The sequence below is a fragment of the Aphelocoma coerulescens genome, chromosome 2, assembly GCF_041296385.1.
Source record: "Aphelocoma coerulescens isolate FSJ_1873_10779 chromosome 2, UR_Acoe_1.0, whole genome shotgun sequence".
Classification (NCBI taxonomy): Eukaryota; Metazoa; Chordata; class Aves; order Passeriformes; family Corvidae; genus Aphelocoma; species Aphelocoma coerulescens.
Window position 1 is genome coordinate 31,550,762 of NC_091015.1, and position 16,004 is coordinate 31,566,765.

Sequence of the window (16,004 nt, forward strand, 5' to 3'; positions counted from 1 at the left end):
CAAGGGGCGAGCCTCCCGCCGCTGGTGCGATGCTGACAGCTCGGCCAGCCCCTGCGGACGGGCAGCCAGAGCAGCACCACGGACACTGCCTCGGCCTCCCGCCCGCTGGGCGCGGGTGGCTGCGGGGGGACCGCACCGCGGAGCCGGGGTCGAGCCCGCAGCTGCGGTCGCGCTCCGGCGGCGGGGCAGGGCCGTCCCCATGGGGCGCGGGTGCGTCGGGAAGGGAGAAAAGGGTGCTCTTCCCGACTCTCGTCTCAGCCGTGACCGCGAGCAACCTGTGTTTACACAGGGCGATTCCCGGGCTCTCAGGTTTAGCGCGGAGACAAAATTTATTGCGGTTATTCCAGGGGAGAGAAGAGCTCTGATGCTTGCTGCAGTGGCGGCGAAAGGGACCGGAGGGAGAGAACGGGCAGGGGAGCGACCGCGGGTCAGAGCGGCACCGGGGCTCTCCTCGGACGGTTTTACTAGTCAGCAATCTGACAGTAACTTTCCCATGCAGCTCCTTTCCTTTGAAACAAGTGTTTAGCCTAAAATGTCAGTGTAATAACTCAGAGATTCATCACCTAATGAGCCGCGTCCTCGGTCACTGAGACCCGCCGGTTCTCCCAGTCGCTGGGTGAGCGACAACCTTGCCCTCAGTGATTCCCATTCTGTCCCCAGGTGTCCTGCTGTCCTTGTCCTCGGTGGAGCCCGGTGCCTTTGCGCTTCTCCCCCACTAACCCCCTATTTTGGGCGGTCGCGTGTTATTTTGGGTTTCTCTGCTGGGGCGACCTGCGGCTGTGACGGGGTCAGCGCAGCGGAGGCGGGAAGGGGGGGGAAGGGGGCGGGGTAGTGACAGACACGGGCCTCACTGTGACACTGTGCTGGTGTCATTTGTCTTTCAACCTGAACGCTGTGATTTTTTTTCCCCCCACGATTATTTTCTGTTATTGGAGCTACATGAGCGCTCGGAGCTGACCTTCCTTCTCACTGGCCGCGGGAGCCCCCCTCGCATGGCTCCCCGGCCACCAGTGGCTCGGGGTTTTTCCATCTCCCCATCCCATCCCCACCCCACCCCCATCCCGGAGCGCTCCCGCCGCGCTTCCCCCCGCGCCGCGCCGGTCCTCCCTCTCCTCGCGTGACCTTCCCAACATGGCGGCGCGGCCGCCCCTGCCCCCTCCGCCCCGCCGCCGCCGCGAGGGGCCTCCCCGGCGAGGGGGCGGTGGCGGCTGTCAGCCGGGCGGGGCGGGACCCGGCCGGGAGCGGGCGCGGGGCCGGGCCGGGCCGTGCGGGGCGGTCCCGGCGCCGCGCACTCTGACAGGCGCTCGGCCAGCAGACGGCGGCCGCGCCGGGGTGCAGAGCCCGCCGCGCACCCTCCCACCGCCGCAGAGGAGCCGACAGGGAGACGGCGTCGCCTCGGCGGGGAGACGCGGCGCTGGAAAGCTCCGACCGCCCCCATACCTGTGCCCTCCGGGGGCGGTGAGTGGGTGTAGGCGCCGCCGATCACCTGGGATCCCGCCCCGCAGCGCCTCCGCCTCCCGTCCTCGCCCTCCCGGGGAAGGTGCCACCGCCACTGCGAGCGAGCGAACTCCGGGCGGCCGCGGGCAGCAGGAGCGGGGCCCGCGGGCGGAGCAAAGCGAGGGCTGCGGCGCCGGTGGGGCTCGCCCGCTCCCAGCAGCCGGGGCGAGGCGGGCAGGAGGGGCGGCGGCCCCTGGCCGGCGGCGCCCCCGGCGCGGGGCGCTAGAGCCGCGGCAGGATGAACCCCAATGTCACCTACGCCAGCCGCAAGCGGCGGAAACCTGTGCAAAAAATGTAAGCGGCCCCGCGGACGGGCGGGAGGCCAGGCGAGGTGGGGAAAGCGAGCGACGGGCTTCCCGGAGACGCGCCGTCCTGCGGCGCACCGCGCCGCGGGGGCCCGGCGGGGGCGGCCGTGGGGCGGTGCGGTGCAGGTCGCCGGGGGGTGCTGGTGCCTCGGGGTGCTGGCAGGATTGTTACTGCTTTTAGGGTTTTTCTCCTCCACCCCGAAAAAGAAGAAGAAGGGAGCGTCGGGGTGCGGAGGGTCGCGGCGGTGGAAGGGGGGAGCAGTGCCGGCAGCGCGGCGCAGCCGGCTGACCTAGATTGGGAGGCATCTGAGGTGACGGCTCCGCGCGGTGGCTGCGCTCGCCCCGCCGGGGCGGGTGCCGCTCTCCCCGCTGCGCATCCGCAGCGCTCCGCACCGCGCGGCCGCCGGCCCGCTCAGGTGTCTCTGCGGAGAGCGCGGGGTCGGAGCCGGGAAAGGCTTGGCCGGTTCCCACCGTTTAGGGCCTGCCTATGAGGACTGAAAGGAGATGCGTTTATTTGTGTAGAACCAAAGAAGCCCATGTGCAGTAGACCAGTCGAAAGAGGGGGAAAATAAAAAAGCTTGGCTATATGGTGGCTTTTTGTTAATTAATGGATATTTTTGAAACTGTGGGAACAGCTTAGCGCCAGAGTAATTTTGTATGATGCACCTGCTTTAGGTTTGCGTCCTAGGTTTTATATCCTTCACTAAAACGTTGCTCTCATGAGAGGGGAATTTTTAGGCTAGCGGAGATGCTTAACTTGCACTTTCAACTGAAAGTCAAGAATCTATAGGTCATAAAAAGTAGCAAAGGTAAACTACTGAGTTGCAAGAAAAACAAGCAAAGCTTAAAAAAATCCCTATGCGTTTCTGTGGGCTACTTCTGTAGATGTAAAATAACTCCAAGGACTAGAAAAGCATTAAAGCAAAAAATGAAAAAATATTGGATGAAATTACATTGTGAATGATACGTTTTTAGATTCACAGCAGACAACTGTCTTGGGGCAAAGGGAATTAGCTTGAGTGCTTGCTTCTTTACGGTTGGAGTTGTTAGAATGAATGCATGTATATAGTTTGGGTTTTTTTTTACCCCACAAATTAGAAAAAACAGTCTAAAAATGTGTGTGTGTCTATCTATCTATCTATCTATCTATCTATCTATCTATCTATCTATCTATCTATCTTTAATTCCCCGGGTAGAAAATGCATTAATTATGAAGAGACCAATGTCTGCTTTTTTGACCATTCATTTCCAAATAAAAAGGTAGAGGTACCTAATTAAATTCACACTTCAGATTTGGATTTTTAAGAATGAAATCAGTGTTTGTTCATGAGGAAGTGAAATGTATTGGTGACATTTGTAGACTACTAATAGCTAAAGGCAAATGGTTCTGATTGTGAAAGGGTGAGGTATTCTGCCTTGCTGGTGAGATCGCTTAATGTCTGGCTTGTTATTAAATTTTGGTTAGCCTTAGCTAGAGGATGTGAAACCTTTTTGTTTAACCTTACTGTAGTGTCTGTGTAAGTAATCCTTTCCCCTGTATCTTCTTGTTATGTAAGTTGGCTGAACTGCTGTGATTAGTTGAAGTTGAAGCTTTATTACTAATGGGAACTATTTTTCTATCAAGGGACTTTGCCTTAGGATCAGAGGGAGAAGTTTCTTGTCAGAATAAAAGTATTCATATTGAAACAGTTTGTTCACCTGTAATTGAAGTGAAGGCTGATTATTAACCCACCTTGCTTGGATTACTGGAAATTATTTTTTATGTAAGACATTTATCTTGCTTTTAACACATTTATCCTGTTCATCCTTTTTCCTTCTCAAAACGTCTTATCCTCTTTGGTTGCTGCTTCTGTTGGGCCAGCCTTGGAGAAATTGCTAGTGGATCAGAGGGCTCTGATTTCTCACAAAGCTACTTACAGACCATACCTTTAGGCCAAAAAAAAAGTGAGACAGGCAATAATCTTTTTTTAAATGATTGTGGGAGAGAGGAGAGATGTACTTGGTACTGGCTAATAAAAGTTTGATGCTGTCATTTTAATCTGTTTGAAGTTGATTTTTCCTTCTCTCAGCAGAATTCAGTTATTCAAAAACATACAAACAAAAAAAAGAGGTGATACATTTCCGAGACTAGTATAGTTTTTATTTTATAGAAGAGATTGTATCTGTTGATATTTCTAATGTTTTGTTTGCCATATATGTAACTCTCAGTGGAGCATAATAATTAGAAATCTGTGGAGGCAGCTTACATAAATGAAAGGAGGTCGAAGTATAGTGCTATAGTTGCCATAGGAAAAAAATGAAATAGGAGAAATACTTCTTGTTTCAGGTACAAATAACTCATGAAAGCCATGGTCATAACTCTATAACAATTTAAGAAACTTTCTCACTACAACTCCCAGTTTTTACTATGTGCCTTGTAGAGAACAGAATTTGAGAGGGAATCACAGGCTGTTGTCTGACAGTGCCAAGTGTTGAAATGTGCTTTTTTGAGTCGGGAATTACAGTACTGCAGCTGAAAAAGAAAAGCAATTGCGGGGGAACGTAACAGTCAACTGTTCCTTCAATTCATCGTGTTATCTTGTCATGTAAGGGAAGAGGAAAAAAAGATGCAGAACATGTGCTCTTCAATTGCTTTGTAGTATGCTACAGAAATCACTTTCTCAATACCTTGGAGTCTTTCAATTTCCTCCCTCCTTAAGGTTTGAACCCTGTGAGTCCCCCTGGTGGCAGCAGGGCTGGGGGGATTTTTCACTCCCCACTGAGGCTTGGGGAGCAATGGCGTGGCCCCTGCTTTCTGTTTTTGTCTTTTTTTCCAAACCTTGAATTTCTTTGGCTAGTGATTATTAAGTGAACTAATATACTAGTATTTTAGTTAGAGGAAAAAAATGCAAGTTTTATGGAAGTGGGGTTTACTGCAGATAGATTCTAACATGAGATGAAAGGTATTATATAAGTACAGCTCCAACTTGCAGTTTTTATGTCTTTCTGCCTGCTAGCTCTGATTTGGTTTGGTTGGATTTTTTGTTTTCAGTGTTTGGATAGGAATTGTTTTGTATAACTGGATAAATATAAGAGACAAGGAATGGGGTGGGGAGTTCTAGATACTATGCAGAGGCAAAAAGAATAATGATTTGTTTATTATTAGTAGACTAAATTAAAAAATAACGATAGGGTTTTCTTCTGTGTTATCTTAAATAGATTTATGATATTAGTAGTCCAGAAGTTTGACTGGTTGATCCTTAATGATGAGTAGTCCTAGTAATGTTAGAAAGCAGAGCAGAGAAATTTTAATTTAAAAAATTGAAACTATTTATGTGTTCTTTCAAGGCAAACAAACAAGAAGTGCCAGAATAAGCTTTCAAAAAGGAAGCTCATCAGAAAAGAAAAATAATCTTTGAAATATTCCTTTGTGTAAAGCAGTATTTGCTACAAAGCATTTTGCACCTCTTATTTGAAATGGAGGCAATTAAGACTCTTGTCATATGTAGAATAAACTTCTTATATATATTTGTCAGTCTTGGGGTAGCCATATGTTACATGTAGACTGCTACTTAAAAGTCACTTGTTTTAAGGTTTGTTGGGCTTTTTTGATTGGTTGGTTTTGGTTAATGTTTCTTGCAAAAGTATACTTTTTAGAAAGAGAATCTGCAGCAAATGGTGGTGTACATATATAGGTAACATGGTCAGTAAACAGGAACCTAATTTTTTGTTCTTTTTTTCCAAGAAATCCTGGCTTGTTATCTTAAAAAGTATTGAGATATGTTAAAACTGAGTGTCAAACTTTCATTCTTGATTAGTGCTCTGGATGTTTCTATCACTCTGGTTGAATCCTTCATGCGCCAAACCAACCTGAACAAACTAAAACTATTTACTACTGGAGGACAAACAATAGCCCAGCATCAGATGAGTAGCATGTCACTGCTTAAGGTTTTTTTGGTGAAACAACTTTATCCCTTCAGCAGTTTGAATCTGGACTGGTTTCAGTCTCTGCTGAAAGAGCCACTGCAAAGGGTCTCTGCCCCTGCAAGATTGGTTGACAACAGCTTTAAATCTAAGAAGTCGATAGTCTGTGTCTTATCTGTTGTTTCCAAAGAAATCATCAGCTGAATTTTCAGTAACTGTAAATTCAGTGTGGGAAATAAGAGTAAATGCTTAGAAGTATTTTTCAGTTGCTAAAGTAAATAGAGAAGTTTTTTAGGATTGTATTACTTGCTTAGTGATAACTGATTTCATATACCTGGCCTCCACTCTGTGAAATTCTATGCATAAGAAGAACATATGTTTTTGCATGTACTATTAAATATGAGATGAAAAATATTCAAAGCTGAGAAGATTAAATCCATTAGTTGGGTGACTTGTTTGTTCTTTCTTATGTCCTTCTTTCCTAAGCAATAACACAGTTCTGATGAACGAATGATTGGGGGTTTTTAACAATTTTTTTTTTTTTAAACATGTCTCTGTATCTCTAGTGTTCTTCTTGCACGTTCTTTTATTCTCTGATTTCATTTCACACTTCAGTCTTGTTACTAAGGAATCATTCTTTTCAGTGCTTGGTTGTTGGGTTTTCTACTTTTTCCCCCAGCGTTTTATGTTGTCATGAACAAAATAAACTTGTACTCTTTTGGCATTTTCTCAGAAACTGCTTCAATTTCACTTTAAAATAATAAAAATTAGCATGTAAATATTGAAACTTAATTTGGCCTTTTGATAATAACTAAGACTCAGGTAATTGTGCACTTTTTAATAATTTATTGTTAATGTCTGTGAAGGTTCGCATGATGAGCATGTGTAGTGAAAACTTCTGATTTAATATTCTGAGCAGACCTGTGAAAACAGCAGTCAGCTGGTGTTGTGATGTCAAATCCTTTAAAATTGTTAAGTCAAAAATTAAGTGTTTTTGCTTGTCTTGCAGCTGGTGGGCAATAATTTGTAGATCAGAGGCACTGAGTGTACAGAGATCTCTGGTCTTTGCTTAGGGAATTCAGATTTCCTATGAAAGGTAGAAGATTAAGAATGGAGAGATCAGCTTAAATACATTCCCTCTTTTAGTCTTTTTTTTTTTTTCTTTTAAATAAAGCACATGGCATGGATTTAATCTTGCCATTGCACATAATTTGCCTTGAAGATCATGTTCTGCGTTGAAGCTCGGCTGTCTTTAGCATCGAGGGTTTATGTAAGTGGATGGAAAATGGTTTAGCTTGCTGCTTATGCCCCCAGCACTTCCGCCCTTATTCCCTTCGTCACCGAAGGATCCATTTTTATATAATGAATTTTAGTTGGGTGACAAGGGAAAAAATTAGGGATAATCAGTGTTTGATTTGGGGGGAGAGAATATGGCAATATTTATGCTGCAAATACTGGTAACTTAGTATTCAGAAATACTTTGAGCTAGTTAAAAGTAAGAGAAATCTTTAGAAAGTAAATTTAAAGTACAAACACAATCACATCTAACTGACTATCTGACAAGATGACTGCACAGTTGCACATAGTTTCAACTACTTTGTCAATTTTCATGTTTAAAGCAAAGCAGGGGACAGTTGTTAAGATAAAAAAGCCTGTTACTTAGTGCTGATTTATTTTGTAAAGTTTGCATGTGTTGAATGGTTTCTATGGGGTCCTCTGCTTTTCAGAAGCAGATCACTTTGATTTGATAGTACTTAGCTGTTCACTGGTTGTTATACAACTGTTACATGCTTAATGTTTGAAATCCATTATTTTATTTCTACATTTAGCAACTGTCTAATACGTAAAAAACATTTAAGAAATACCCTTTAATGTTGCTGCTAATGCTTGATGATTTTGAACTTGATTTTTTTAGGGCTATATATAAGTTTTGTTAATCATATGGCTTGTACAAGTTAATATTCTGCCAGCAGTAGAGAATATGAAGAAAACCTTGCTAAATTATTTAAAGTTTAATGTTCACTTGGGAATATGGTGAACTGCTGGTGTCAAAGTTGTGATTTGTGACTGAAGCACACATCTAACCAAGTAGTTTAGTTTGTCATCCATTGCCACTGATGATGAGCCTATTGTTTTTTCAAGAGAAAGAATTTTCATAATTCTTGATTCAATTGTTTTGCCCACTTTTCAAATGTTTTCAGGATAAAGCACTACTAATTTACAATATTTACTCTGCAGCAAGTTTAACTTTATCCATCTGGGAAGTAATTTCTGCTGATATATTATATTTCTGTCTGTTAACAACATTTTGTATTATGGCATCTTCACATTTCCAGGCTCCGCATAAGGCTCCTTTAATGTGGAAAAGAGCAGTTGTAGTGCTGGGGAGCAGGCAGCCAGGCTTAAGTGCAAGTTTTTGACAAATGACAATTGAATAAGCAATGGCTGTAAAAAGAAGGGCTTGAATTTAAACTAACAAGAAGTGTAATTGAAACATAAAGTAAAAACAAGCTAAAAATAAGAATGTCCACTCTATCAGTACTCATTTGACTGAAAACACAAGATGAAATTTCTTTTCTCTATGGTTTAAGCAGTGGCAAAAATAACTACTGGCACTTCTGCAATTGCTTATCATAAAATTGATATAGGGATGACAGTTGGGAGCAGACTAAATGAACTACTGGAGAAATTAGCTGCTCAATGTCTTAATGCTCAGTGTTTTTGAGTGATGCATCTTGCAGAACCAACATTTCTGTAAGAGAAGCACAAATTGATAACTGCTGTAGATCTCATGTAGAACTGCAGTACTGGAAAAGCGAAAGTGAGTCACTCTTTAATTAGTAAACTATTTAATAAAGAACATAAAATGTACTATGGCTTATGCATATAAATTACTTGGTTTTGGTATTGGCTTGTAATGACTAATTGCGATTCAAATGAGTAGGGGTTTAAACCTGTTCCCAGACTTCTGTGTATGTGGGAAGATGTGAGCATCCAAGTATCTGGAATTGGAGCTCAGGGTGGATATGAATGGATAATAGCAAGTTTACAAAACCTTCATTATGTAATTCATAAAACAAAGCTTTCACAATTGTTCTTTGTGAGGTACAAAGGCATGCCTTTGTCATGCTGTACTCAAATGAAATGGCTTCAGCTGAGAGGTGACTTAAAGGATGAGCTCCTACAAAGATTTTATGTGCTGGCTGAGCTGTATCTCATGGTTTTCTGTATAGTTTTGGATGCCTAGCAACTTACTAAAATTTTGTTGTATTCAATTAATAATAGCCTGTTACATACTGATAAAAATAAAAATTGAGGACATCTGTGAGAAATGGTTATTGAAGTGAAAAAGTGTACTGTCAAATTTATTTGTACGCAAATATTACTAAAAGTTATTGATGTATTTGAAATACTATCAGTAGGAAGAATTCAAGTGAAATTTGACTGAAAATATAGGAAGCTTTTTATAAAAAATGCTGAATCTCAAAGGTTTCAAATGTTCATTGCAAGTTCAAATAGGTGTTGTAGCTCAAACTGGTTCATTTAACCAGTGTGTGTGTGTTAGAAGGGAGATTAAGCCATTTTAGATTTTTTTTTTTTTTTCCAATGGGAAACAAAGACACTTGGGAAAACATTTTGGTCATTACAGTTTGAGAATGTTACAATTTGTAACTTTAGGCTTGGCAAATATTTGCCTTCATTTTGGAACAGACCTGGCATTCATATTGTGTTTGCTTTTTTGCCACAGTGTAAAGCCATCCCCAGCTGAAGGAGTCAAGTCCAATCCATCCAAGAGACACAGGGACCGCTTGAATGCGGAGCTGGACCGCTTGGCGAGCCTGCTGCCTTTCCCTCAAGATGTTATCGCCAAATTGGATAAGCTGTCTGTGCTTAGGCTTAGCGTCAGTTACCTGAGAGCTAAAAGTTTTTTTGACGGTAAGCACTGGGAATTTATTTGGGTTTGAGCTGCTTGTAAAATTCATTTTATACTGTATGTTGATTTCAGCTGTTTAAGTACTTAAAACTGTTAAATTTATCTGTATATTAATGGAAACGCCAGTTGCATGAATATATACAATGTAACTTTGTAAAGTAAGCTTTCCACTTTCTTGAAACCAAATGTAACTACTTTCATTTCACTTGGGTCGCCAGCCTTTCAATGCCGTGCATTTGGAAGTAATATTGCCCTTAATGAGTCCTCCAGTCCTTTTCATCAGACTGTCAAAGATACCCAAGAGATTTCTCTTTTCCCCCTCTGAAAATTGCCTTTGTACAACTATTACAGTTTCAAAATATGTCATATGAGTTCCCATCCAGCTGTATTTTGCTTAATGATGCATCAAAAATGATTTTGCTTTGATGTAAAGTAATTGATAGTGCCCCTTCCTACAGTTTATTGCAAAGGTGACTTGTAAAGAATAGAGACAAAATCTCTCCTGTGTCCAAGCCCTGATTAATGCAGGACATGAGGCATTAAAATGACAGCTAAGGTTCTCCAGTTATGTGGGCAGGTGTGCACTGACCCCAGTCCTGGCAAGGGTAATATAGCAACACTCAGAGTAGTCATGGGGTCAGAAGTGTGTGTCCTTGGTCACCTCAGATCTGGCCAGGGAGTCCCATCCCTCTCTCTCCTTTGCTACCTGAGATGCTCTGTAGGGTGAGATGCACTGGTTGACTTCATGCCAGTTTCTTCAAAGGCAGGCATAGTCTGATCCTTTTCATTGCAGGAATAAAGCAAGGAGCTTGTATTAATTGTCCTTTTCTTTTAGCAGTCACTGAGATTTTACAGTTATTATATTGAAGATTAAATTTTATTGATCAGCTGTAGCTGAAGAATCTTGATTGCAATGGAGTTGATGTTAAACTTCAAGTTGTTTTTAAACTTTTTTGGACATTAAAATAACCATTGTCCTCATCAGTTTAAGATTGTCTCAGCCTCCAAAACATGGATGAAAGGACTCAAGAAACCTGTCTAAGATAGTTCCACTTTTTCCTGCAGGACTACAGAATGTCTATTTTCATTTATTGTGTCAACTGGCTTCAGTTTATTAATGCTTATAAATTTATATTCAGTTTTATTGCTTGAAGAATATATCCAAGTGTCCTGATTTCTGTGCTTGTTCAGGACAGTTCTTAGTATGAAGTCTAAGCTGTAAGGCTAGATCTGGCCAAATATTTCTAGCAGGTTTTTTTTTTTTCCAGATGAAAATATTTTCTTCCATCAAATGAGAGTTCTCTTGGCAGCTCAGTTTCATGAAAATCTTTGTAAGATGTTATCTGAGGTAGACTGCTGTAACAGAAATTATTTTGCTTGCCTATGTTCTCTTGGTGAATTGAAGAAATTCTAGTCTCAGTGAAATGAGCTTTGTTGTATTTGTTTTAATTATGTTTTCTGAAATAAATCCAAGATTGCAAGTGATAATAGCAAATCTTAATTTCTCATCTCAGTTTCTTGTGCAATGGAACTGCTTGATTTTTATTCTTGTTGCCTCTTCCGCCCAATTTGCACTTGAAGGTCCTGGAATAAAGTTTAAGGCTATGATTTCTCTACATGGAAAAAAAAAAATTTGTACCGTCAGATAGAATGGCTTCAGTAGAAGTTGTCTTAATGGGTTTTATTACCAGAAAAAGTCTTTTTGCTACTTCTTTTCAGGCCTTTGTATTGTAGGACTACAAATCAGGTTAGTCATCAGTCTCCATCTGAAGGTATTTAAAGATTAACATTGATGACTTAAGTGAAGATAAACAAAAGTGACCAATTTATGACTGACAGACACAATAGTGAAAATTAGATCTTTCTACTGTTTTAGTTGTCTTAAATACCATGGAATCTATTTCAGTGAAATTCACCTTCCAAAAGAAAAATTAGTGCTTTGAAGAACAGAATTAGCAAAAAACTTCTGAAAACCCCTAGGTTTGATTTTCATGATCTGTCTATGCAGTGCTTCTCAGAAGGGCTTTTTTGAAAGAGTGTTTTGTGTGGTTGAATATATATGGAAAACCCTGTAGAATAAATCTGGCAAATGCAAGAGTGAGCACTGATTGTCACCTTGAGTGCCTAGACCAAGCCAAAGCTCCACTTTATTAACACAGCATGCTGAAGTAAAGGGAAACACTAAATGAATAACAGGATGCAAATGGGGGGGGTGTGTAAATTCCTGCGGAAAGTAAAATATAAACGCGTAATCATATGATCTTGCTTGAAAGGAAACCCAAGTTTTTGCTGTAACAATAGATTTTTTTTTCAAAGAAAACACTTGCATTTTTCCAAGTTTAAATAATCTAGAGTGAATGTCTGTTTTCTGAAGGCGGAAGTCTGGGGGGAGAAAAAGAACTCTTTTGTGAAAGACATCTCAGAAAATTACATCAATTTGAATAAATGTGCCTCACTTAAATGTCTACAAGGTTTTTTTAAAAGCTCTGTGTGTGTTTATATATGTGTGTGTGTATATATAAAAAATAAAAAAGCACCACCAAAGAACACCTTCCTTTGACTGTAGTCATTAAGATGGTACGGTGGTACAGAATGTTCTCTGGAGCTAGAGGCAGGTGAGTTTTTCTGTAGTGCCTACTGAAATATTGTAGACCTCTGCATGCTTGCTGTATTTCAGGTTGTAGGAAAGAGGTATATGCATTTTTCTCTTCCACAACCTCAAAAGATCTTACTTTCTTGTGTTGGTGATTGCATTCTGTTAAGCAGTTGCTTTTGATTGTTTTTCTCTGTTGGTGTAATTATTGTCCTGCTAAGTGACCCTGCAGATACACTGGTTTAGTGTGGTCAGGTTAGTCTCAAGACCACATTATGTCAGAAGGCTTTCTGTATCCCCATGTCAGGCACTCTGGCATGCTTTTATATGCACAAATTTGACCTTGACTCAAGAAGGAAATTGTAGTAGTGGATTAAAATTGTGAGTCTCAAGTCTGTTTCTTTATAAAGTCTTGTGTGGCACGTCAAAGCTAAAAAATGTTTTAGGGTGGTGTCGCTTCTCAGCTGTGCAGTTCTACCTGCTGTACTGAAGTGGATTAGCAGTCCTCAAAGTCAAGCAGGTTAGCTTAAATCACCACTGGAGTGTTTATTTTGTGCATGTAAGATACTTTCTGAAAGTGGCTTAAGGCAAGCTTTTTATTTATAAGAGACTAGGATGAATCAGGCAGGTGTCTGCTGACAATCAGAAAAGACTTTGTGTGTTGTCCTGGTATTATTTCAGTTCACTTTGATGTTAAGTGCCCATGCATGTGTGCAGTCAGCAGTGAAAAATATAAAGTAGAACATGGGACAACAGTTCTTTGTGTGGACGCAGGTTAGTGTGAGCTCAGCATCTGAAGCACCACTGGGCAATCATTAAGAAAAGCCTGTGTTTCCCATGCATACTAAAGGAAAAAGCCCTTTTCCTTCCAGGTTTGGTCCTTATATGATGAATTGATAATCACTTAAATACTTTGCTGCCGTGAGGAAAAACTTTCATAATTATTCTTCTTGGGATTTTGGTGAAACAGATTAAAGCGTTAAAAGTCGACTTTGTATGACTGATCACTTTCGTAATGTTAGGGGCAGGATTTTTTATTTCAAAGGTGTACTGAGAATAAAGGAGAGGCTTGCAGCATCTAAAATGAAGTAGCTGTGCTATGTGTGCCTATCGATACATTAGAAACAAAATTCAACATGTTGCTTATTAATTGTCCTTTCATCCATTTCACTAAGAATTCCTGTGGTTTAAAGTATGTGGGGTTTTTTCCCCTCTTGCTTATTGGGCAGTAATCTGCATTTATAGAATAAAGTTTCCGCTCAAAATTAGTTTAGAATTGGTTTCTTATGTGGGATGCTAGTGATTCTGGCAAGCACAGCAATAACAAACTAATTAAGATTTTTTTTTTCCAGTAAGTTTGCATTGCTTTTTTTTTTTTTTTTGCTTTGTAATATAATTAACACACATTCCTTGGCATGGTATAGCTTAAATTTGCACTGTCATCATATAAAATATATATTTTTTGATAACGTATTTTTCCTGTCATGCCCACTTTTCTATCATATTATGTGCTGGAGAGAACAGACTGCATGTGGTTCCTGTTCTGGAGACTATGGCTAAGATATACACATGGGAAAGACAGGCAGAGTGGGAGACAATGTATTTATTCTGTCGCACTGAGAGGGGCAGCAACATATTTCCAGTCTAGCAGATATACATAGCCTTTCTGCCAAGTGTCAGGTGTCGGTCTGGAACAGAAACCTGAAAGTACAAAAATTGTTTAAACACAACCCAGTAAGACCAGGATAATACAGTAGATCTGTCCTGACTTGCTTTTATTTTAGACAGTTACCATCTTTACCTGCCGTGTCTGTCTAATGCAGTTTTCCTCATGTATTTTTTGAAAGTGTTCCTTCCCTTTTATGTTACCTCCTTTCCCTGCTCCTGCTGCTGCATACATAGATGCCTGACCTCCACACTAGGAAAAGCTAAAGCCCTGTAGAGCAGTGGAGTTAGGCTACACTTACTGCTTTTGAGTGTTTATGTGGATGTTGCATAGGAATTTACTCTTGCCAGCAGCTTCTAGTGGGCTTGGCTAGTATTATTTGTTTCAGGACTCTGTCTTAGGCTATTGTTTTACACCTAAAGTAGAAAATACCCCATGGTTTGGTTGTTCTCTAACTGGGTTTTCTGTATCTGGTATTTTATACCATGCACACAAATAATTTTCACAGTTTTGAATGAGCTTCTTTGAATCTCGTCTGAGAGGTGGAGGGAAAAAAATAATCGGGAAAAAAAAGCCCAACCCAAACAAACCGTTTCCTTTTATACTCTCTTCCCCCCTGGCCCAAATCCAAAGTTATTACAAAATGTGAACCTTGGAATTGTATAGTTATTTCAGTATCAGACTATCATACCATTCAAATTATTTCCTAATCCATGCTTGTTCTTTCACTGTCTCTTTTTTTCTTTTTTTTCTCCAAACCTCCCCCCTTGCCCCCAATCCCCTGAGACTCACACTGAGCATTTGGGACAGTCTGCTACAGACTATTTTAGCCTGTATTTTATGTAACAGACAGTAAGTAGGGATTTAAGCTTTGAAGTCCTAAATTCCGATCTTCAAAAATGATGATCAGAGCCATGTAGCTGTGACGTCACCCTAAATCACAAAATGTGTATGTCTTCACAATCTTAGCTTTTGTTTTCAGGAGTACTGTGTCACTAGGCATCTGATGCAGCTGGGCAGCTCTATACCCCCATGGGCTGATGCAATTAAATATAACCCAAACTGAACACCTAAAATTGAAAATTCTGTTTATATCACACAATAAGAGCTTAAAATGTCACTGTATTTGTAGGATAAGAGGAGAAACCAGTACAAATGCTAACAGGTTAATGTGTTCTTTGGATTTTCTTTCCCTGTTACATTCTGGTATTTCAGTGATTGATGTTAATGATTGTTAGAACTCCGTTTGCAAGGAAGAGAAATGAAAGGTTATCTCTTCTTCTCTGCCCTATGTGTATTATTTAATCAAAGGCATATGAAAACTCATTGTAGGAGCCTCTTATGTTCCACAGAGCTGTTGTAAAATTTCTTGAAAACCCTGTCCCAGTGTGCAGAGCATTTATTTTTTCTCTGTAGCCCTTGTTAATAGAGAGATTAGTTCTAAGCATACTGTCTGGGCTTTGCTCTGGATTCCTGGCTCTTGTTTACAAGATCAGAGCCTAAAATATAATTTATCCTGTTCTAACACCATCAGTGTTCTGGAGATAGACACTGTTGTATGACATTCAAACCAAGACCAGGTAGCAAGATAAAAAGCTTAGCCTCAGGAAGTACCACTGCTTCTCTGGCCTTGTGTATTCCAAGTCTTGTAACCTTTGCTCATGTTATTGCTGTACTGTAGCACCTAAAGATAATGCAATTTGGAGCTTTTTGGTTTTGTTACACAAATCACCACAACTGTTGCTCCCTCCTCCAATGAAAGTTTGAGTGGAGAATTGGAAGTAGCACTGGGCTCTCAACATCTGTCTTCCATGGGCTTCATGTTTCATCCACCCAAATTTGAAGAAGTATGGTTTGCTTGAGTATGGCCTTAGAAATATGTCCTAGTTAATTAAGGCTTCAGTATGAATACACATTAAAAATGTGTACAAATAATCTATTAATACTGGAATAGTTTCTACTGCTCTCTGTGCCTTTATGACTCAGCAGTTTTCCTCCCGTGTGTGCTTGCCAGTGGAAGAAATGCCCTAGTTTTTCCTTACCAGAATACAGATAAAGTCAAACAGGAAATAAGACATGCTTGTATGATTCAGCTCTGTAGATGTT

The 16,004-nt window shown here is 41.2% G+C and overlaps 1 protein-coding gene across 1 annotated transcript in view; it reads left to right on the forward strand.

Moving 5' to 3' along the window:
* The first annotated feature begins 1,306 nt into the window (after positions 1–1,306).
* LOC138106405 (aryl hydrocarbon receptor-like) overlaps positions 1,307–16,004 on the forward strand; it is a 63,482-nt gene continuing 48,784 nt past the window's right edge. Inside the window, exons 1-2 of the mRNA XM_069006957.1 lie at positions 1,307–1,791; positions 9,454–9,641. Of these exons, the coding sequence (XP_068863058.1) occupies positions 1,736–1,791; positions 9,454–9,641 (244 nt within the window). The 5' untranslated portion in view covers positions 1,307–1,735. The remainder of the gene's footprint in view (positions 1,792–9,453; positions 9,642–16,004) is intronic.